The sequence below is a fragment of the Lepisosteus platostomus genome, chromosome 4, assembly GCF_059453375.1.
Source record: "Lepisosteus platostomus isolate fLepPlt1 chromosome 4, fLepPlt1.hap1, whole genome shotgun sequence".
Taxonomy (NCBI): domain Eukaryota; kingdom Metazoa; phylum Chordata; class Actinopteri; order Semionotiformes; family Lepisosteidae; genus Lepisosteus; species Lepisosteus platostomus.
In genome coordinates, this window is record NC_142614.1 from 71466983 (window position 1) to 71491483 (window position 24501).

Consider the following 24501-nt stretch of genomic DNA (forward strand, 5'->3'; position numbering starts at 1 on the left):
CAGCCCTGCCGGTGATCTCTCTGTCAAGCCTGAGGAGCAATCTGCTCTCTTGGCTTCAGCTTGAGAAAGATCACAAGTTTATAGTTGGCAAAGTCAGTGAGCTATTTTTTGCACTTTATATTACTTCATGAATTCGTGCTAGATGCATTTTGAATGATTTTTTTGTCTTATTCTCTCCTTGTGGACTGGTAGAGCCGAACAAATAAGCTGGTTGTGTCAAACGGGCCCCTCATGACGGTGAATTTAATGTCCTTTTATTTTGGTGGTTGTGGCAAGCTATTGTCAGGAACAGCCCGTAACCCCTCTTTGCAGCCTTTCCTCTGGTTACCTAAGGCTCGACTCGTTGTCAAAAACCTCCCATGGGTCCCATGACAAACCTTTCGGGTTCCGGAAAGTCTGTCACTAGTGTAAAGAGCGAGGAGCGCAGCTGGTTCTTCCCGCGGAGGAGTAAACGCGAGCAGCTCTCCGCCTGGCCTCTGTGTGGTGCTTCAGTCTCCCCTCGCATTGCGCATCAGGTGTGGTGACGCACGTGTGTTGACATCATGTCAGGAAAGCACCCGAGTGGCTGTCTTATTTTTATTTGCAGTCCGTTTTATTTTGTGTTTGTTTACTGAGCAGTACTGTGTAAGGTGTAGGGACGGGATGCCGGTATCGAGTACAGTATCTATACATTTGTTCTGCAATTCTCCAGTGTTCAATTATTTACTGTTCTGTGTAAGATGTGTTTGTTGTTTGATTAGACTAATTATAGGGTTTTAAAAAGATTTATTTCATCCCCTGTTATTTCACTTCTCTCTGTAGAAATGGGAGAATTTTCCCATCTCTCTCTCTGTCTCTTGACCTCCCAGCAGCTGCTACACTCTCTCTGGCTCTCTAGCCCCCCCTCTGTTATTAGCACACACACTTCCTAAGGACAATTAATCCCAATGAGCCTGCAACTCTTGACGCTTCTTCCTCACTTGCCAGCACAGTTAGGAAAAGTAAGGTGGATCGCTGCAACTTTGGGCATGGTTAATTCTCCATACCGAACAGTAGTCTCGCAATTGCTAAGAGAGGGTTGCTTCTGACTTAGGTAAGATTCGGGTTATCTAAAGACTTTCAGAATTGGAGCTTCACATATTCTGGGGCGGTGGGTGTATTTGAAGTTGAACCCTATCTAATTCCTCTTCGTCATTCAGCACCATTTTATAGCTTTACCACGTTACAGCTTATTGTAAAATCTTGAAGGGCTGTGTAAAATGTCTTATTTGGGTCTGCGTTAAAGTCCGTTTTGTGTCTTTCCAGACCCTATATTTCATTGGCTGAACTGGGACTCCGTTGTGAAGAGCCCTGCATTGTGATAGAGGCTTTGTAATTTCCCGTTGTTTTAAGAACGCAAGAGCAGTTACAAAGCAGAGGAAGCCATTTGGCCATCCTGCCTGTTTGGGTGGAAACATTCAGCTGTGTCTTGAAGGAATCCAGGATATCAGCTTCAGCAACATGGCTAGGTAACTTTTTCCATACTCCCAAAACCATTGAAATAATGAAGTACATTATTTTTTTGGTTTTAACTGCATTTCCATGTAGTTTCCACTTGTGCCTTTTGGTTTGTGTGTCACTGTTGATTCAGTGTTTTTGAAGATTTGAAATACTCGGCTTCTTGGGTTCTTTAAGCCTGTCATTAGGTCATTCCCATAAGCCCCGGAATGTGACTGGTGCTTTTCTCTTTACTGATTCCCGAACAGCAGGATAAGCAGCAAATGACCTTAAAAAGGATTTTGGAAGGGTCTGCAGTACTAGTATCCGAGTGTTATTGTAACGAAAGCATTCTTTCAGGACCCTATGCAGACGACACGATCCGGGGTTGAGTGAGGAAAACATGGGGAAAAAGCATGCGGGAGTCGGGAATGAAAAGAGGGGGCGTGTCCATGGTGCGCTGGTGTTCGGGGGAGGTGTGGCCGAGGCAAACAGTCCAAAACTGTGTCCAAAGGGGAATCCAAGAAGAGGCAAAAGTCCAAAGCTGGGCGGTCCATCCAAGACAAACGGGGTTAAAAACAGGAACAGGGTCGGGAACAGAAACTAAAAACTTGACGGGACCAGGCGCTTCCAGGTCCCGGACTCGCCTGGTACAGAAACCAATGCAGAGCCCAGAACAGAGTAGGCGTCTGGCTTTTAAGGGGAACTGAAAAGGGGGCTGGAACAGGGAGCAGGTGCGGGAGGTGAGTGAAAAACAAGGAAGGGCTGGAGCGCCCTGAAGAGGAGGGGTTTATGAATGTGAAAATTCTGTTCAAAGACTTTTTCATCCCAAAGGGCTATGAGCAGATAGAACTTCTGCTGACGAAAGGTGACAAGCTTTTAGGTTGCAAAGTCAATGAGGGAAACCAGACGTCTTTTAAATACTGCCTCTGACTGACGGTAGATTTTGTCTGAAGAACAAATGGGACTCCATGAAACATCTTGCGCTGATGTTTCTGCCGCACAGGGACTGGTGACATTGGTAGACGTGTACATACAGTACATGAGGCAGGTGTGTATCCACCCATACAAAAATAAATTAAAAGAAGAAAACTTTCCAGCCCTGTGGGCTCTGTGTTTTTAAATGCCACTTGCCAAACCCCATACACTATTACTCTGATGTTACAGAAATATACGAGTTCAAGTGGGCTAGCAGTGCTGTATACAGTATACTGTATTCTGCTAGATGTGTATTGATTAGAAACTATTGATAGAGACCTTGGTCATGAAAGCATTGAAACAAAAATATAGTAATGCCAATAAATGCATTAAAAATGTAATTAGAAAAATAAAGGAAAAAATGCATTGAAATACCAATGCGGTAATTTTCCCACAGAGATGTTTGAACAGCTTTGCTAATTATTTATGATACCTAATAACAATTAACCTAAAGCAAAATTACTGGTGCAAGGATAATGTACCTCTTCTCTGTTTATAAATGACTATTTTTCTGTATATGTGAAGTACTGTAAAGAGAAAGATTGTATTAACCATTTTTATGCGCAAACCATATTTCAGTTTTTGTTCAATGAGCTACAGTATATACAGGCTGTATCAGAAGTCTGGACCCATATGGAAAATTAAACAATATATCATTATTTTATTTTCTATTCAGATTGGCTACTATTAACATCCATATGCATAATGATTCTTGAATGATTCCACCGACATAAAAATACTGATCTGAGAGCTGGCATTCCTCGTGCTCTCCTTTAGTGCTGCAATATGGTTTGGTTTTGGGCTGTAAACCACAGATTCCAGGTGTTGCCACACAGAGTCCATGCCACTGCGCCAGGACTGCGTTTCGTGCGGCCGGATTGAGACAGTGGATCCACTTATTTCCTGAGTCCTCATTTCAGTAATACAAGATTATTTACAAGTGTTAGAATTTAAAACAGTTCCAAATGAGAGGCGTATCTGGATGGTTTTTTTTTTTTATTTTAGTGGTTGTACATGATGGAAATCAGCCGTTCATGCCGTGGAGAATACAGTGCAGAAACAGTGAATTAGGTAAAAGAGGAACTGATATATGGATAGGTTCAATTCCAGACATGGGGTGCTGTCCGTGTGGAGTTGGCATGTTCTCCCCGTGTTCATGTGGGTTTCCTCCAGGTGCTCTGGTTTCCTCCCGTGGTCCACAAACATACTGGCAGGTTAATCGGGGTCTGGGAAGATTGGCCCTGGGGTCAGTGTGTGCGTGTCTGTGTCTCTATGCCCTGTGATGGTGTCCCATCCAGGGTGTATCTTGCCCTTTGCCTGTGGCTTGCTGGGGGACCTCCCCCCCAGTGACCCTGAACTGGAAGAAGCAGTTAGAAAAACAGATGGATGGAGCAGAGGTACAGTGTACTGTGCCTGTCCAATGTAATGGGACCACAATGATGCAGAGAACCCGTCAGTAGGTGCAGTGGGTAACTTGTTCCACGCTCCCACAATCCATTGCATAAAGAAGCACCTCCTGTTCTCAGGTTTAAATAGGTACTTCCACATAGTTTCCACTTCTATCCTTACGGCTGAATTGAATTGTTTTCGATCACGATAGGATTTAATATCACTGCGGCAGTATTAAGGTTGAACCGTACAGAATTAAAATTATTTTTACAAATGCTTGCATTTCCTGGTCTCCTGTTGTGGGGGGGTTTGGCATCACACGAGAGATGGTGATTTGACCGTGCAGCTGTACGTATTCTGGGGTGTTTCACTGTTCTACTGTGGGTCATTTGGGTGTTGAGTACATATCGCCATCACCACATCGCGTCAGGACAGTGTTGCGGTAAGGCGGTGTGTGTGTGTCGCTGTGAATGGCTGGCACTGTCGCTGGGGACGAGTGGCCGTGAGGGCTCCCCCACATCGCCCCAGCGGCGCCCCAGCAGGGCTGTTTCTGGGACTCTGACAGCGGTCCCTTTTCTCTTGCAGCACTATTTCACCATCACCTTCGGCCACGATGGGCAGAAGCCCCTGGAGCTGCGGACCGAGGAGGAAACCGATTGTGAGGAGTGGGTGGAAGCCATTCAGCAGGCAAGGTATGCTGGGAACACGGGGGGGGGGGGGATGAGGACGAGACTGTTTATTTCAACATATAAATATCATCTTTCTAATCTTCTTTTTAATATGTTGTGAGGTGTGTCATTCTAGAGATACATCCTAAAAAATCTGAAATCTGAAGACAGGCCCTGTTTCACAGTTTTGATACTGTTACATGTGAGACTTTAATGTCTGTGTTGTGAGGGTATCAAAAATGGCATTTTCACTTTAGATCATATACGAGGTTGATTCTGCACTTTCCTCTTTAAAAAGCTGAAAATGCTTTTTTGAACCACAAAATTAAATGCAGGCAGTTCTTTTGCCCTCCAAAAAATGTCATGTGTTTCCCGTTGTGCCTGGAAATCCTTCCCGCGGAGACAAACAATCTACCATCAAAATCAACAGGCTGTGAAAAACTTGTATTGGGAGTCACTTCAAGCCCTTTCTCTTCCTCACTGAGTGACAGTGCAGTTACACACTGGGTTCGGGCTCTTTTTTCTGATGATGCTTGGAACAGCCGAGCTGTTAGAAATAATTTACTGCCTCTGTTGGAAAAAAGTATTTTCAGATTGTGGAGCAGAAAATGGTCATAAACAACTATTAGTGCTGAGCAGAGGAATTGTAGAATCCTATACTGTAGACCGAGTTTTCTAAAGAGCCCGTAACCCAAGGCCCTTTCCAGACTGACATGAAACCCCCACCAGAAAAACTAATGTCTGCTCGTATTTATGTTCGACACCCAGTCATCGAAGCATTCTGTGACAGAATATTTCACTATTCGATAGGTGTCGGTAAAGTGACTCAAATCGCAAAATCTCAAATTGTTCTAATGCCTAGAGAAAGGACAGGCAGACAGCTAGATCGATAGATAAAGATAATACAATTCCACTCTCTGAAAGGCAACCTAGTTGTAAAGTCATAAATGAGTTTGTCACACAATTAAAAGCCATCTCATGACAACAACAGCTGGTCCCAGTTCCCTTTCATTATAGAAAAAGCAGGACTGCAGGTTGTTTACAAGCTCTGCTCCTTTTTCATTGTGGCGTTAAGCTGCCTGTCTTGTCTGTATTAAATGCCTTGAGCCGACACTGCTGGACTGATTCAGAGCAGAAATGAAACAATCCTAAGCAGAGCTGTCAGATGGATCAGATTTTCCTCCACGGTATGACAGGCGGTGAGCTCTGGCCTGGCTCTGATATGAGGAGTCTGGCTGAATGGCTACCACCAGCTTCAGACTTACAAGACTGAGGGAGTTCCGGGCAATAAAAAGTTGATTCGGGTGTGATATCAAATGAGCATGCCCAACATCCAAACTCGCACCCTGTCCCGTAACAAAAGATCCAAAGTCAAAAAGTCAGATCAGGCTGGATATTTTTTAAATGTTAGAGATACACAATGGAAAAAATAGGGAACAGGGCGCGTGTGATGCTCTGATACAGTCGCTCCCTAGAGCTCCTACAGTAGGACTGTGGTCACAAGGGCTGTGGCTGACAGGTGTAGCGAGTTCGACCCTTGCCAGGGGTGAGCGGGCTGGATCCTGACAAGTATGCTTGAGACTGCAGCCATCACAGACAGGGAGGTGAAAAGAAGCAGGGAGCAGAGATGTCGGGGGGAGGAGCAAGTGAGAAGCCGAGAAGTTACAAGGAGAAGATTTTTTTTTTCCAAGAGTGGACTGGCACGCTTTATGTCCAAACCAAGGAGGGACGAGGCCTAGCTTTTATTTTGTTCGTCAGCACTGGTAACCTGTGTTAAGCAGAGCAATTAGGTTTTAAAGGGTGTGCATCAGGTGTTCCCTTGCGATTTATTTACGTTTCATCATACAGACACAGTAGAGCATCGTAGCTGAAAATGATGCTGGCAGCCACACCACACCCAGGACACATTCAAGATAAATATCTAGCTTTGGCATGAAACAGGCAAATCTGATGAGAGGACGTGCCCTTTTCAAGAGTCCCAGTGACATTTACCAGAATGAGCTGAGAGATCATACTCTCAGCAATAAGGCTGGACGGCATGCTTTTTCGGTATCAGTGTGAATCCCCCCTTTTATTGCAGATTATTTTTTTAATGTTTTAATCATGAATAACTTCTGCACTCATAATAGAGCAAGACGTGCCATTAAAGGCCACGCAGTTTCAAGCTGTATTGGCCAAAATTCTGGGCTGTCCTGGGGGCTGTAAAGAAGACATACAGTACTCCACCTGAAAGGAAAAAAATATTTATCATATCATGACTGCTTTGTTTGTTTTAATGAAGGCCATTTGATGTAAAGGTTAAGTGTTTCGAAACTGAATGAGCTTTTCTATCACACCGCTACCTATTTAGGAATAACCTGAGGCTGTTGTGAAAGATTTTCTTTTGAAGTGGACTGGCATTAACATATCAAAAGTGTTTTATTTTGTAGTTTCTGAGTCTGTGATATACATAATTCTTTGCAAGAGGTTTGTATGAGATCATATTTTTGGCTTGTGCTGTAGCTGTTTTGATTGTGAAGTTTGTCTTCTATTTGGATAACAAACTTCCAAATTTTATAATTAAATTTCGCCATTCACCTTTGTGCTTATTATACTGTAGAAGCACTGTACTCTTCCATACTAAAGACTAAAGAGTTTTTCCTTGTGGCTGCATTCAGGAAATCTCAGAAAAGGGCTTCCATCAAGCGTGAAATACAATACAAAATACAATTCTCATACTTTATGTAGAGCAAAAGCTCTGATATTGCTGTCTTATCAATCTAAACGTTTCACTGGAGGGTTTTGTAAAGGATCTTGAGAATCTGGGGGCTTCCATGTGGATAAATGGATGACAATTTCTATTTCTTCTTTCCTACTGTGGAATAAGGGGGTGGCACAGTGGGTCAGTTCTTGGACCCATGACTGGCGGGTTGTGGGTTCGAGTCCCTGCTGCAAACCCTGAGCATGGTGCTTTTCCCCAGCTGCTCCTGTCCATCAAGTGGAGGGGATTTCTAAGAAGTACTCCTTGAGATGGGACGTCAAGGGTGTCTAGCTCCTGACTGGAAGGTCCTGGGTTCAATCCTTGGGGATCAATCCTTTAGCGCCTTGGGGCAACCTTGTTGTGAAAGGCACTATATAAAAATCAATTGAATTACATTGAAATTGAAATTCAGTTCAATTCAATTCAATTCCAGGTAGGGGCAAGCGATGCAGCTTGCTCTAATTCCTTCCAGTCAGCTCCCAGGTCCACTCAGCCTGCTTTCCAAATGAGTACTGGGAGTTAATCCTTCCAGGGGTAATAGGCCGGCCGGAGCGTGATGCTGACCACATCACATCCACCTCCAGAGTTGGATGGTCAAGTAAAATGGTGGCCCTTGCCCCCCATTCCCCATGGACCTTATGGCCTGAAAAGGGACCTACTGACTTACTCCTTGAGATATTCTAATCCCCAGGGGGAGGGGGAGATACATGCTTTCTGTTCCTTGCAATGCTACAGAAACCAGGAGGAGCTGTGGCCCCATCACCCTCGGACAGACTTTACCCTTTTACTGCGGAATAAAGGATGAAATAAATTATGACACTACCTACTTAATTCTGATTCATCTGCGCTCCTGAGTATGCCCTCTGATCTCTGTATTATTTCATTCTGTATGAGATACTGCAGAAATTTCCACGGTCTTGTGAGACATTAAAGAGAGTTACAATGTGTATTTGGTACTGTCCTGTACCACATTTGTGATTTCTCAGGTTGGCGAACATTACAGATAAGCGTAGACCAATGAAATAAATTTCCAATGTGTATACTGTAGGATTTGCAACAGGACCAGGAGTGAGTAACAGTTTTCTAGACTGTTGGGTGGATCTTATAAAAATAGAACTCATTCCTATTCATTTCTGAACCACACAAAATAGTCTTGAAATCACGCATCCATATTCTGTCCTAAGCCATCATTGCCGCTGTTATTTTGCAGTTATTCTGACATCATCATTGAGAGGGAGGTGCTGATGCAGAAGTACATCCATCTGGTGCAGATCGTGGAGACAGAGAAGGTGGCGGCAAATCAGCTCAGACACCAGCTGGAGGACCAGGACACCGAGATAGAGAGGCTGAAAGCAGAGGTATGGTGTTCCTCTTTGGAGGAAATATTAAACAGTTCTTTGATAATTATATTTATATACTCATTGCCCTTGCAGCTGGCCTTACTCCTTCCTTTCAAGATACAGAGTTTCTCAGGTCAACATTAATACATGCAATGGAGAGGAGCAACCTCTGTAACTGAGACTTGCAGTTGCACTTGATCATGTTCAGGGGTGAACAGCTAACTGTCACGATCGCAAACCCCTCCTCTTAAGGGCGCTCCAGCCCTTCCTCGTTCTGCCTCATTCCCCGCACATGTTCCTTATTCCAGCCCCTTTTCAGTTCCCCCTTAAAAGCCAGAGGATCACTTCAATCGAGGCTCTACATTGATTCCCATATCATGCGAGCCCAGGTCCTGATGCGTCTGGCTTCGTTATGGTTTTAACTTTCTGTTCCTGTTCCCCCTGCCTGTTCCGACCCAGGTTTTTAACCTGTCTGTTTTGGAAGGATCTCCTGGCCATGGACTCATGCTCGTTTTTGGATTCCCCGTTTGGACTTCCTGGATTGTTTGCCCCAGACTCACTCCCCCTGGACACCTGCGTACTTTGGACACGCCCCCCCGTATTCATTCCTGATTCCTGCATGACTTTTTCCTAGTGTTTCCTCACTCCATCCCGGATTGTGTTGTCCGCATAGGGTCTGGAAAGAACTGTTCGTGACACGTCAGTGCTCATGAGGTCTGGAGGGGAACCGCAAGAGGGACTTGACTCTCCTCAGGTTTTTTTCCCGCAGTGACCCCTACTGGGCAGGTATCTGTTGAGCCCAGCTGAACATGGGCTGGTTTGAACAAGGCCTGTGTTCACCAGAATACCAGGCTCCTCAAAGCTCCTTAATTGCATTGGGTATACATATCCTTGTATCTCATGTACTGTACAAGTCCATGTATTGCCAAGAAGAGCCCCACACTGTCCTAGAAAGAAAGCACATGCATCTTTTGAAAGCATTACATTAGAAATCAAAATGAAAATTCCTTCTGTTCAAATATTTTAAGCCTGTGGAATATGGTGTCTGCTAAGGCACAAATGATGTAAAACATTGATTTGCTTACAAACCTACTGTACAGCCATATTCAGCATTGCCTCCGATCTCGTTGATCTGCTCATGGTTATAAAGAGATGGCGTATAGCTGTAGGAGAAGGGATTGTTATTCAGGAGGAAGTAAGATTATTATCTAAAGTGGAAGTCCTATAACTGACAATATTCTAATGCTTGTGCTGCAGTTGAATCGATTTTAATCTCTGCTTGGTGTAGTTCATGTGCACTCGCTATCAATACCTTCATCCTTTATTTGCTGATGGAAATTTCCAACGGTTAAGCAGAGTGCCTTCCTCATTAGTGAGCTGTGGATTCTTCTGGATCTCGTCTCGCAATCATGCTTTAGAACACAGTGCCAGGGAATCAGTGGTAAGACAGGGAGGATCCTTCTGCGTAGCCGTGAATCCTGCAGAATGTAGAGTAGCACAGGGGCAATATCCAAAACACCTAATCCAAGAGCTTGGTCGATGGTCCGGTAACCAGGATAATCCGAGAAAGACAATCCGGAAAACGAAATCCAAAGAGCGTGGTCGAAAAAGGCAGAAGCAAAGATTAGGAACCAGGAGATCAGTCAAAAAGGTTGAACCGCGCACAAGAGAATACTACGGGAGGCTCCTCGATAGTGAGCGTGGGTTGGTGCGTGAGGGGACTTTAAATCCTGAAGGGAGAGGGACGTGGTTGGATAATTGGTCCGGGAGTGAGAATTTGTGGAATCTGGTGCCTGTGGGAATGTGATGGGTTCAATTAGGAATGAGATCGTGAAACAGTGGGTTTGGGAATGTAACGGCGTCTACGAGGGAGAGTGTGGGGCATGACACACAGGGCAGAAACAGGAAGACATTGTGCTGCTGGAAAGTTCTGGGCATGGAAACCTCTCAAAGAGGGGTGCTGCTGGCTTCTCAGAGGTCAGGGAGGCTCCGATAAGCCTTTTTGGTGCCATGTATTATTACACTGGTGTTCAACAGGTGCAAAAAACACTATATTAACTATATTAAGGTTTGTGCTGATTTTGGAATAAAAACAGAGACGTCTGGCTGAAAGCTAGAAAGTGTCTCTGCTTGAGGAACCCGTATGATGATTCCTGTGCAGATTGTGTGTTGGAGTGTTGCAGAGGGCAAGCCCTCCCTGTATACTGAAAACACTCTTAAAAAACTGCCTGGTGATTTTGGAGTGGAGATGCCAGCAAAAGCCATGCAAATGTGTTGAAAAGAGGCAGTAGAGTGCTGGTTTGCGTTGTATTTCTCACAGATCTTGGGTCCTGGGTATGATTGTGGCCTACTGTAGGGTGCCTGCCTTGGGGTGGAGTTTGCATGTTCTCCAGGGGCCCTCCCACATTCCAAAGACATGCTGTCGAAAATAATTGACATACTGTGTCTGAGTTGTCCCCTGTGTATGTGTGACCTTAAATGGCCTGGGGTTTCATCCAAGGTGTTAAGTGGTTATTGAAAATTGATGGACGTGCTGAAAACGTTTTTTTTTCCTTTCCTCCCAAATCTGTCTCAGTTCCAAAGTATGGATTTTGCAGAAATGCTGTGAAAGTTCATTTAATGAAGGGGCTGATAAACATTATTATTGAAACTGTGTTTTTTTTGGTTTGCTTTGTGTTTCTGCTATTGTCTTGCAGTTGATAGTAGTGGTAATTTTGGTAGAGGTTGGAAACCAGGCTTGGTTTCTACAACATTTGTATTGAAAGTATTACCATATTCCTGATGCTCCAGCTTGCACTGTGTATTGCATTGTGTATAGTATTTGTATGTCCTCAGCTTTCCAGGTTTTACACAGATGTAATTCCATTTTAATTTTCATTTCCAAATGAACACAACGTCATGTGCAACATGAGTCTGCTCGGACCTTTCTAAAGTTGCCCCTGAATGAAGCAAGTGAAACTGTTTCTCACTTCTGAGCCTGGTCTGCTGTGTCAATAGGTGGCCGGTGTGCCTCACTCTCCTCCTCTATGTGTGCTTTGGTGTTTGGCTCCCATAGTTATGACAGTGTGTTTTCTTTCCTTAGATCATTGCCCTTAATAAAACAAAGGAGAGGATGAGGCCCTACCAGGGGAATCAAGAGGAAGAAGATCCTGACATCAAGAAGATTAAAAAGGTAGCATGACGTGTTCCTTCCTCTGTGCGTGCAGTACGCGCTTTGGATAAGATAGATAGGATCTACGGAAAGGCCAGGTAGAGAGAAAGAATAAATAAAAATGGACTAAATATCACATCATTTCCAGTACCAGGCTGACCCCGATATTCAAGGTTCAAATCATTTTGCTGACATGATCCAGATGGCATCAGTTGAACTCCTTCTTGAAACATGAAGCACATGCAACGCGCGCTGCAACACCTGCTGAAACTGCAGGTGTCTTGGAGTTTTTTCCCAGATCTCTTTGGAACACCCTTATACATTGTCCCCGATGAGCGGCGTGAATGGAAAACACCCCTGTAGGTTGGGTTTTTAATAGGCTGGGCTGGACCACCTGTGTCCCATTCGGATTCTCACTCATCTAATCATTGGCCATTACCACAACTAGTACAGAGGAGCAGAAACAGCGTTGTGACAAAAAGAGTGACAGAGTCCCTTGCTGATGACCACACTCTTGGGAGTCTATAAGTAGGATGTTCACTAGATGTTCCCAGCTTATATGAAACCTTCGGCCATTTACCCTCCAACTTGAGGCTTATGCGAAGGTAAGACCTGGCAGAGTAGCAGGCACAGAACCAGCTGATTGTGATAGACCTGTCTGTGTTTCTATGCTGCAGACTTATGGAGCGACTCCATATACAATGTGTTGCATCATCAGTGAATTACGTTTGTACATACAATTTGTTAAAAGCAGAATTCCCAGGGTTATGTTCAAATCCTTCACAGTTCTGTCACAACAAGCCAACCTGCGGTCAATACAGAAATGGTGCTACAAAAATGGCACACAAATTAAATCCTAATACTTAAGGATAGGTACTAATGAGATGTCATTAAGTCCATCTAGTTTGTTTGGGAATAGCAAATTGATGTGGGGATCTTTTCTTGAAAGAAGCCAGGGTATCAGCTTCAACAGCATGGTTGAGTAGCTTGCTCTATACCCCCACAAGCAGGGGACCAGTAGAGTCTTCTCTGCTTAAGACTAATAAAGTTCAGTTCCTTCACCCTGTCAGTGTAGGACATTCCCTTCAGCCCTAAAATGTTATCTGGATGCTCTTCTCTGTAATAACTCCAGAGCAACGAAAACATTGAAGCTTTTAATTGAAATATTAGAAAAAGAGTGATCTTAAAAGTGGATTTGAAGAAATTAAGTTAAAAAACACACAGACTTGGGTCTTCAGTTGCCTTTGTGTGTTGTAGAAGAATACTTTGTCCCCAGGTGAAGTGAGGAATTCTGAATTGGGGTTTACTCGAGCACAATCTGTAGACCACAAATGATGTTTAGTTTTAAAAAAACGATATGAGCAGGACACTCGCTCGCTACTCCAAGGCAACGTGATAGATGCTGCTGTTAAGGCACTCAGAGCCCTCCACTGGGCCCTGTGCACATAAATGTCGTGTGACATGAGTAAATAAAGCCTTACTTGGTGTGTATTTACGTGGTGTCCTACTGTGAAGAAAACATTGCTGTCTAAGAGCGTGATCTGGCACGGCCAGTGACCAGGCAGACTTCGGCCCTCACAGCTGCTGCCGGTGTGGCTCTTGAAGTCGGCCCCGTTGTGTCTCGTGTCCTGCAGGTGCAGAGCTTCATGCGCGGCTGGCTGTGCAGGAGGAAGTGGAAGACCATTGTTCAGGACTATATCTGCTCTCCCCACGCAGAGAGCATGAGGAAGCGCAACCAGATCGTCTTCAACATGGTGGAGGCCGAGACCGAGTACGTCCACCAGCTCTACGTCCTGGTCAACTGCTTCCTGCGGCCCCTGCGCATGGCGGCCAGCTCGAAGAAGCCGCCCATCAGCCACGACGACGTCAGCAGCATCTTCCTCAATAGGTACCAGTCGGCCTCGGAGACGCCCGGCGGGATGTGGGACTGTTTCGGCGCACTAGCGATTCCACGGCATCCGACCCAGAGCCGGAGATCGTTTTAAACCACTGACGAGTCTAAAGACTTAGAGAACAAGGCCTTGAAGTTGGAAATGTCCTTTTAGTTGGTGCGAAAAAACAAAACTGAGCCTTCTCATTTCCACTTTGTGCTTCTAGTTAATAAAATGCTTTGGGAAAAAAAGTGCAGTATTAGTGACCTGCATTTTAAACTCGTAACACCGATCTATATTAAATGTATTTTGTATTTTTTTTATCAAACTGCTGATCAGTCACTGAAGCGTGATATTCTAAAAGAGTTCTAAAAGACGCAAGTGGACAATCTTATCAGTGCCTACTGTATTATACGTTTTTATGTAAAAAAACAAGGACAAACAGGGAAAAGATGTGCAATTACATGGTGTTATACAGACCGTGCATACAGTAGATGACATACAGCTTGCATTGTGTCTTAATGTTTATTGTATAGTTTTGAAAAAACAGACTCTTGCTTTTACTCTTTTTGCAGTGAGACTATAATGTTTCTTCATGAAATATTTCACCAAGGCCTGAAGGCAAGAATTGCAAACTGGCCGACCCTAGTTTTAGGTGAGTGCTGCACGGGGCTCCTTAGGGAGCAGACCTGTGACTGTGAATCTGTGTGCATGTCTGAAGGTGTGTTAGCAAGCCCTGCAGCACATGATATACAGATGCATGAAAAGGAATACATTTTGAAAGGGCGATGTGTCATTTTTGCAAAATGTATTCACACAGACTGCCTAGAAACATGATCCTCATCCTATGTTCTAGAAGTAAAGACACCAGAGAAGACTGTGCTGCCCTAACACAATGGCTTGTGGGATAAATACTCCATGAATCAACGCTCTAAAAGACAAACCGCATCTTGCTCTTCCTGCTAATCATTTCCTAGGCTGCAGCTACCTATGTTATTTTGCTCCACCAAAAGAAACCATGTTATAGACGCTGGGCCTGATTAATTTTTACAGCCTTCTCTCTGTTTTTTCTCTTCCTTTGTTGTAGCTGATCTGTTTGACATTTTATTGCCCATGCTGAACATTTACCAGGAGTTCGTGCGCAATCACCAGTACAGCCTGCAGGTGTTGGCGAACTGCAAGCAGAACCGGGACTTTGACAAGCTGCTAAAGCAGTACGAGGCCAACGCCGCCTGCGAGGGCAGAATGCTCGAGACTTTCCTCACCTACCCCATGTTCCAGGTACACACCTGCCTTTCCCTGCCATTCCCCCGTTACCAGAGGGTTTGTCAGAGTCCCAGCTTAATAATTCGCATTGGTCTTTTGCACTTCACAGTGCACACCTTCTACCAATCCTGCTAGCATTCTTGAATCACCAAAGCCCAGGTCTCTGATTAAATGGCAAACGCGTTTAGATGAAGCCAATGATGAATGAACTCTTTTGATTAAAATAAAAACAAATGAACTCTTTCACATTTGGAGTCAGGATGAAAACCAGCCCCCTAGAAGAAGCCACTTCATTGCTTTGTAAAAAGTAGATTAAAAGTTGAAGCTTGACTCTGGTAATTTTACAGTCCTTGATTTAGATTTAGAATATCCATTTCTGGCTAATACATATCCATTTTAACTTTGAGTGACTTTTATTGGAGATTTATAATACCCTAAACTGTGTGCAGGTTGGAAAAGTATTATTTGGAATGCAACTGCAGCTAGGAAAAGAAATCTCATTGTGTGCTATTAACATAATCTCAGGTTTGGATGTCCTTCCATGCTAATCACTGAGGGAGTACCTTATTCTGGACGTAAAACCTGTATATGATTTCAGTTAAATCTGACAGATTTGTGATTTACAGCAGTGGGCTCACAGCTGCTCTGTGTTCAACAGATACCAAGGTATATTATAACTCTCCATGAGCTCCTGGCTCACACGCCGCACGAACACGTGGAGAGGAAGAGCCTGGAGTTTGCCAAATCCAAACTGGAGGAGCTGTCCAGGTGAGCCATTTCCAGGCAAGCCAGTGTCGATCAGAGTGATCCCAGCTGGACAGTAAACAAGGCTCTAAATACAAGGCAGGCCTGCCCACACTCTTGTTTTCTCATGCTTTCCTTAGCAGTTTAATTTACTCCCAAAGAAAAAAATCAATAGCTTCTCCCTGCACTTCTCCGTTAACATCTGTAACATATCATGTTAGCCTCATTCTGTGGCATATTTATTTAGAACACTACTAGCTTCTACTAAAGCACTAACAGGCATTAGTTGAAAATAATATTTCTTGTCCTTTCAAGAATTAAAATCTGCTTTAATAATTCAGGATTCCTGCTCTTCGTAATTCAATCTAATTTCCTCATGGCTTAATGCATAGCGATTCTGAAAGCCAGTGAGTGTCCTTTCATCATCTTTTCCAATCCCCCTTTCACTCATTCTGAATGAGCCCTGAGTGCTGAGCTCAATCAGGCAGACCTAATAGATTCTGTTTAGTCAACAAACACTCCTGTGACTTATCTCTCTAGCAGTCAGTCCCAAATAACACCCATGGAGAAACACTGCAACACATAAGTCTGGCTAAAAGATTTATTTTGCTGTTGTGTCCTCTGGAGTAAAATCCTTGTCCGGTGTGTGTTTGAACAACAAGCATTTGAAGGATAAGCCCACACTGGGAAGCAGTAAGTTTCTGTGTCTGTAGTTGTTATACTACACTGTCCACTTTCAGTTGGATTCTTTTCTGTTGGCAATCGAATGCAAAACAGCTTTTTAATTAAAAGACATAGAACAACATTGAAGTATGTTCCTCAGCACTGAGGGGAGCTGAGAGGGTGTGTATCACAGCAGCAAGGGCTGTGATATTGCTCCTCTGGGCCTCAGCACGCTGCGTGTCCTTCCAGGGTCATGCACGACGAAGTGAGTGACACTGAGAACATCCGCAAGAACCTGGCCATCGAGAGGATGATCGTGGAAGGGTGCGACATACTGCTCGACACCAGCCAAACGTTTGTTCGGCAAGGTGAGGGAAAGGGCATTCGCTCATTCTGGCGAGAGAACGGCCGGCGCCAATTTCCCCGCCCACTGTGCGCCTAAACTCCCATACTCATTTACACACACCGATTCCCAAGGACTGATTAATGAATGTGGCTTCTGGAGATGATGCCACCATGCATTTCATTAGAGACCTATAGCAGAAGACATACTGTAGAACAACATTGACATATGTTCCTCAGCACTGAGGGGGATCTCACCATGGCGGTGCAGTGGCTCTGTGGCTCAGGATCTGCGCCTGTGGCTGGAAGGTTGCCGGTTTGTATCTCGCAGCCAGCAGAGGAATCCTACTCCATTGGGCCCCTGAGCAAGGCCCTTAACCCCAACTGCTCCAGGGGTGCTGTATAAATGGCTGACCCTGCGCTCTGACCCCCAGCTTCTCTCCCTGTCTGTGTGTCTCATGGAGAGCAAGCTGGGGTATGCTAAAAGACAAATTCCTAATACAAGACACTGTATGTGGCCAATAAAATGATCTTATCTTAGAACACACTGCACAGAACAAAATAGTAAAAAAAAAGTAATGAGCTGCTACATTTTACAACTCCTTCAGGGAATGGTATAAATTGTCCTAAAATAAGAAGCTCTCTAGCATAATGTCAGTTTCCTAGTAGTGAAATAATATACAATGTTCATATTATCTTTAAGAAGAATTAAATAATTGGAAAGCAAAAGTACATGCACAATTAGACTGTAGTTCTTTTTCAGTGTCGAGTACAGTGTTAAAAAAGAACAATAAGTTTATTTTTCAGTACTTAAAATATAAAACCAGTAACAGTCTTGCCACAGAACCTAAGACCCCCAGTGTAAACTCTTTAGCTGACCTAAGCTTCAAATAGAATGTCTTTATGTCTACGAAAATGTTGCTAAAAGCAATTTCAAGTGAGAGAATGCAGCAGAGCCACACGAGCAAATGTCCTGTGTTATTGCGGTCTGATCCCAGAAAATAATGGTAATGCTTTCCTCCAGCTGTTGTATTTTCCTTGGCTTTCCATTGTGTTCTGTAGGGGGTTTCCAGAGGCTACGTCTTGGACAGCAGGTCCACAGATACTGACAGGAGCCTGTGTTTGTGGGCCTTTTCAAACAGCACGTCCCGTGTCCTGTTCGTTAGATTTAGACTCCCCTTGCCTTATGCTGCATCGGCCTTCTTCCTGTCTTGGCTGAGGGCGCCGTGGCATTGCGCCACCCTGAGGTACTGAGGAGCCCACTGTGTCTGCTCTCTATCCCTGCTCCAGGCTCGCTCATCCAGCTGCCCTCTGTGGAACGGGGGAAGCTCAGCAAAGTACGCCTGGGGTCCCTGTCCCTCAAGAAGGAAGGAGAAAGGCAGTGCTTCCTGTTCACCAAGCACTTCCTCATCTGCACCAGAAGCTCTGGAGGCAAGCTGCACCTTCTAAAGGCATGGCCATCTCGTTTCCCTTCTCTTAGTGTTGTCATAGCAGCGTCTCTAACACCAGGACCAAAGAATAAACTACCAAGGGTTTTAGCAGTTACTGCCCAGAGGCTCCAGCTTCCTTTCCCAAACGTATTCTCCTGATTCCTGTATAAGTATTTATTCCTGTATAAGTATTTTCCTATATTTTAAGCCAGCAGCCATATCACCCTGCAACTCACAGCCAGCAGCCCACTGAGGCTCAGCAGGTGTGAACCTGGTCAGTACCTGGAAGGGAGACTCCTTCGGAAAAACTAAGGATGCTGCTGGAAGAGGTGTTAGGCCAGCACGGGGCGCTCACCCTGCGGTCTGTGTGGGTCCTAATGTCCCAGTATAGTGACAGGGACACTATATTGTAAAAGGACGCCGACCTTCAGATGAGATGTAAAACTGAGGTCCTTACTCTTTGTGGTCATTAAAAATCCCAGGGCGTTTCTCGAATAGAGTAGGGGTGTTACCCCGGTGTCCTTGCCAAATTTCCTCTTGGGCCTTACCAGTCATGGCCTCCTAATAATCCCCATTTCTGAACTGGCTTCTTTACTCTGCTCTCCTCCCAACTGAGAGCTGGTGTGTGATGAGTGTACTGGTGCACTCTGGCTGCAGTTGCATCATCCAGGTGGGGCTGCACACTGGTGGTGGTGGAGGGGATCCCCATTACCTGTAAAGAGCATTGAGTGGAGTATCCAGAAAAGTGCTATAAAAGTGTAAGGAATAATAATACATTCTTCCTTTTTGCTACATAAATGGGTATTCCCGCAAGGCTCTGTAGAAATATTTGTAGATGTAAATGTAAGGTAAAAAATGGGCAGCTTTGTGGAGCTGTGGTCTGCATTGCTGTCTCGCAGCTCTGAGGCCCTGGGTTCAATTCACTTCTGGACCTGGGGTGCTGTCTGTGTGGAGTTTGTAAGTTCCCCCTGGGTTCACGTGGGTTTCCTCTTGGTGCCCTGCTGTCCACCCAGATATACTGGCAGATCTTCTTTAGCTTCTGGCTAAACTGGCCCTGGTGTGAGTGTGTGTGTCTATGTGTGCCCTGCGATGAACTAGTGTCCCGTTCAGGGTGAATCCTGCCTTGCGCCCCTTGCATGCTGGAATAGGCTCCAGCTCTCCCATGACCCTAACCTGGATGAAGCGGTTCGGAAATGGACGGATGATGAAGAATATATGTTCAGATGTGCTTTGTTTCTGTGACCCTTATCGTCTTGGATGAAACATAAGTTCCCTGAAAAACCCATTCAGAGAGAACACATGAGTAAAGACAAACACAGCTCACAGCTTAGCCCCTACCAGCACTGGGGAATGATCCTGACTGCTATTTAATAAATTACTGTTGTACCTTACAGGTCAGGTATCTGTCTAACAGTGAGATATAGAAGCAAAATAACTTTCTTAAGCGAAACTGTGACAAGACGTCAATGCTGTTGTTCAAGGTGCTAAGATTTAAAGTGCATGTTAAGATAGGACAGGGTTATCTGTATACCATTGGTTCTGCATTGGACCCTTGCTCTGTCTATCTGACACTGAAATATTGATGCACGCCTTTATTTAATCAAGATTAGACTGCTGTAAAAAAAAAAACCTTACTTCCGGAGTATTTTCCAGCTAAAAGTTCTCTGCATAAGTGCATAACTCTTTTGTTTCTTAAATTGCACTGACTCCCTGTGAAATTTAGAGGCACTGAATAATGACTTATCGCCTGTGTGTGGTCCAACTCTTAATCTTTAGAAGCCCAGGCTCCACATGGTGGGCGGTAGAGCTTCTTATGTGCGGAACAGCATCCAGGGAGCTCTCAGCCAACATCCACTAGGAGTCTGTCTTGTCATCATTTCCAGCTTGTGCTTTAATGTGCCTAAACACCTACTGTACCTTTTCACGATAGCACTTCATGTGTTTTTTTCACTTTAATTATCTGCATTTGCTGCATGCTATTACTGTATATAGCACTTGGATTGTTCAAAACCATTTGTGAATACAGTTGCAAATAAAGGGAAATGTAGTATTTCAGCCGGGTATCGTGCTTCCTACTTAACTGGCTAGTTGTTGGTGGAGATTAGCGGAGTTCCATATTGACTTTTTCAAGGGTTATTAAACCCCAAAATGGAAAATCATCTTATGAAAAAGAAAAAATTGTGTTGAAATGAAGGGTGATGTTTTGGGGATGAAACTTAAGAATGTGAGGACAACAGAGTGGAAATTTCAAGATATTACAATGTTAATGCAGGTACTGTACTATCATTACATTATAATGGAATGTGCTCTTGTTTCCTTCATACTTTCACTGTTAACTTCCTGTACCATCAAATTAGATTCCTTTAGTAACTTCTGTGTGATTAAATGTGTAAAAGTGTATGTAGCTTGTTCCAGACCCCTACAGATCCTCCTGTTAAGCAGCCGGGAAACAGTTTCTATACAGTATGTGTGGCTACTCTACAGATATGAGCCCTCTTCTCTCTGTTCACAAATAACTTCCTGCAGTTCCTCCTGGACTCTCTGGAGAAAATGAGAGTCTTCACCCTTAATGTTCCCCCCAGTTTCTGTGCGGTTCACACAGTGGCAAATCGGTCAAGACAGACAGTGGAATCAGGTGAATCAGGTGCTAGAAACTCAGGTGCTAGTTTGGGAGACTGAAGGAAATGTACGGTTTTAATTGAGCAGTGACTGGCGCATTGCGACAGTGATGGGGAACAATACAAATTAAAAACATCAGATCTACCATTTGGAGAAATACTAGTCCTAGCTTCAGCCTAAATGTAACCATGTACAGTAAGTAAATATATAATACACCATTTGTTGTCAATGTTCTGCTTATATAATACAGTAAAAAAATATTTTCCACTAATTTTCTAAAGGATTTCACTAAAACACTTAATACATTGAAACTTATAGGGTTTATCAGAAGCTCCAGTTCTTCTGCATGTCCTGCACTTACATGAGGCTATTTTAATTTATAAAAAATGTCTTTCTCTTTGTTTGGCTTATGCTGAGCTGAGGAATTTGTATAACACACCAGTTAAATAATGCGTTCTCTTGTAGCCCAGCCATAAGTGCGGCAAAGACAGACAGAGACTGTGCAAGCTGAGCCCAGATCTTTGCGGTGCAGAAAAAAAATATTTTTATTTCTCCGATATTTCTCAGTGGTCGCATGTGCTTAAATTTAGTATTATTTTATGAGCCAAAGATGACAAAGTAAGAATTAGTTACCAGTGCAACTGGTAACTAATGCTTTCTTTAACACCCATACAGTACATTACTGAAGAAAATCAGCAAATATGAAAAGTAAAGAAAAAAAAATAAATTCTCTATACTCCTCATTCTTTCTATTTTGGAAACAGACACCTCTAATCTTTCCCCTTCCTTCACACAGCAAGGCGGAGTCCTGTCTCTCATTGAATGCACGCTGATTGAGGAGCCAGATGCCAGTGACGAAGACTGTGAGTAGAATCTTTTTTGATTTATTTTAAATTCAGTCACCAAGCTTTTTCACATCCTCTCCCCTGTGGTGTGGAGGCGAGGTGTAAAATTTATTCCACGCGGCCTGTATGAGCATTCAAGGGATGAGGAAACTGCAGGGCTTCCTCCAAAATGTGCCGTTTCTTGAAAGAAGCCATGGTCAATAACATGGCTGGGTGACTTGTACCAGACCCCCACCACTCTTTGTGTTAATAAGCGTCTCCTGTTCTCAGTCCTGAATGTACTTCCACGTAGTTCACGGCCTTTTAGTGTAGCCTGGTCCCAGTCAGCTCATGGCACAGCAATTTCTCAAATTACAAAAGCACCTACAGTAGACTAACAGATCAACTAACTAGGATAATATCCTTGTATTGGAAAGTGTAACTCAGATATGACTTTGACTTAAAGTATTTTTACTGCATGCATTTGGACATATTATTGTTCTGAAACATTTCCTACTATATTACTTTTGTATAAAGAGGGTTATTGATTTAGAGGTACCTTTTAATGTCTTCCTTTTTAATGTCAAAGGGAGCAGGGAGGCCAGGCCTCTGTAAAGCGTGTGCGCTCCTCTGCTCTCTTAAATCGGTTTGCGTGTCAAATCCGCGCTGTGCGTTCCCTGAGAGCGGGCGTTCTTCCTCGTAGCCAAAGGCACCGGCCAAGTCTTCGGGCACCTTGACTTCAAGATTGTGGTGGAGCCCCCGGACGCCCCCTCGTCCACAGTGGTGCTGCTGGCGCCGTCGAGGCAGGAGAAGGCAGCGTGGACTAGTGACATCAGCCAGGTAAGCCAGCACCGGACCCCCCTGTCACGAACACGGACTGGAATCCGTGTCCGATCTTGTAGAAGACCCTATGCGATGCGGTAGGAGCTGGAGAAAACAAGAGGCGTGGTAAAAGGGAACACACAGGGGTTTAATAGTGCACAAAATAATAGTGACAGTCCGTGAGACGGTGTACGGGGAAGACAAAACGGCATCCAGATCCAAACGGGTCCAAGGGCAGGTCAAAGCACGGTCCGAAAGTCCATCGACTGGAAATCCATCCTGGGACGCGACAAGGTTAAAATCCCCGGGAGGGGGGAGCACACGGACAGACGAAACATGGAGGTCCAAGGGTGACGGGGCGAGATCCTCCAGACCCCGGGCTCAGGAAACGGGAGGTGTCGGGGATGAGGCCTGTGCCCTCAGGAGACGGACGTAGGGTTTCCTGGTGCTAGGCGGGCCTCGCGACATCTTACCCTAATGATGAGCCCTGAGGACTGGAGGAGCTAGTCTTTAAATAATAACACTAAAAGGGGTACACCTGGGGAACTAAATCACACGAACAATAATGGGAGCAGTGGAGCGCCCTCTAGGGAGGGATGTCGGGCGTGACACCCCCAGTTTCACAGCTCAGCCAGCACAGGTCATGAAGACCAGCACTGGGAAGGCATCTTCCACATCAAGAATGCTTCAGGCTTTCGAAGTGCTTTCTTTTAATTAATCTGACAAAGCTGAATATTTTTGCAGAATGAAGAAAAATAATGGGCCTTTCTTTTTGCGTTCTTCTTTTTCTTTTGCACATTATACGATATGTACTTTGGTGGGGGGGAGAAATGCTAAAAGGATTTATTCTGCCGTGAAATGTGATGGTGTTCTATATTTTCTGACCGTCAAGGAAAGGGATCCAGGCTTTTGAGAATGTATTGTATTTCCCTGTGTTGGTCTCATTCACAGCTGTAGAACCGGGGCACCTTTATTCCCAAATGCAATATTGCAGCAGGTGGATTTGTCATTAGCACAGTTCCAAGGCCATAAATAACAGAACACATTTGCAGTCTGCTGGTGAGTGCGCACATTAAAGACATACAGTAGGAAAGTTTGCATCAGACAACAGCACAGCTGTTTGTGTAGACTAATGACCTATGAGACATTTTGACAGGACGGTAAATTAGCGATTTCTTTTTCTTCCATTCTGTCTAACACAGCATATTGCCCAGTGATTTCCCAGCATCTGATTAAGCTGACGTGAAATACAGAATTATTTCCAAAGTAACCAGCAAAAAGAAAGTCCCTCAGGGTTCCTTGAGGTCAAATTTGAGCATCAGCTTGGGACACACACAATAACGAGTGTGAAATTGTAAAGGATACAAAGTTTAACACTTGCCCTGTAATATACTGTATGCAGAAATAAAACACATCTCAAATTCCATGCATCTCATGAGACGTAACTGCAATGTAAATGTAAGCTTACTGTTCTGGGCATTTAAGGGACTGCTGCTTCTTAACCTCAACTCATTTAAGCCAGCAGATAACGCTTAGTGAAACTGGATGATAACTTTCCAAATGCTAAATGGGGCTGTTTTGCTTTTGCATCAGTGCAGTGTTCTCAGGGCTTCTCCGGTGCTGGGTGAACTGTCACAAGTTGAATAATTTACATGCTGAGTGTCAGTTTGTGTTTATTGGATTGCATGTGTTAACTTTCGTAAACTATAGCTTTATATTATTACTATAAGATTGCTTTAATACAATAATACCGTAATGTGATAAATCAAGTTTTGCAGTTAAAGTGTTATTGACAGTTTTTACTGCTTTTTAACTATACCGCTGTCTCACACTGATGTTTTTTGCGCACTGCTTGTGCTGAGTTTTATTTAAGCTGCTGAGTGTTCTTTAATTTTTTTGGCTGCTGTTGTTCTGTGTTTACTTTGTTGTTTCCTCAATGTCATTGTATCGGGGTATACACACAAATAAGCATTTCATTTTACCTGTGCATAAGACAAATAATCTGAAGTCTGAACTCCCTTAACAGCATGCCTCATCACTGATCACCACTGGTGAGAAACCAGACTTTGGAGACATTATCATCTTCAGCCTTTTTGTTTAAAATGCTTTTGATTAATCTTGTGCAGATTTATTCTTCCTAGACCTCCAAAGGCTGGGACATTTACTGTACCTGAGTGCCACATCCTGAACTGTACTTTT

The 24501-nt window shown here is 44.1% G+C and overlaps 1 protein-coding gene across 8 annotated transcripts in view; it reads left to right on the top strand.

The window, feature by feature from the left end:
• Nucleotides 1–24501, top strand: part of LOC148673783 (ras-specific guanine nucleotide-releasing factor 2) — a 106974-nt gene that overhangs the window by 45961 nt on the left and 36512 nt on the right. For 7 of the 8 annotated variants that reach the window (XM_088630613.1, XM_088630609.1, XM_088630610.1 and 4 more), the window contains exons 2-12: nt 4408–4514; nt 8441–8588; nt 11653–11742; nt 13356–13609; nt 14168–14247; nt 14680–14873; nt 15517–15626; nt 16515–16633; nt 17898–18058; nt 21453–21519; nt 22184–22320. In XM_088630613.1, the coding sequence (XP_088486739.1) occupies nt 4408–4514; nt 8441–8588; nt 11653–11742; nt 13356–13609; nt 14168–14247; nt 14680–14873; nt 15517–15626; nt 16515–16633; nt 17898–18058; nt 21453–21519; nt 22184–22320 (1467 nt within the window). Of the gene's footprint in view, nt 1–4407; nt 4515–8440; nt 8589–11652; nt 11743–13355; nt 13610–14167; nt 14248–14679; nt 14874–15516; nt 15627–16514; nt 16634–17897; nt 18059–21452; nt 21520–22183; nt 22321–24501 lie in introns of those variants that run through there. The other variant, XM_088630617.1, reaches the window with a different exon arrangement.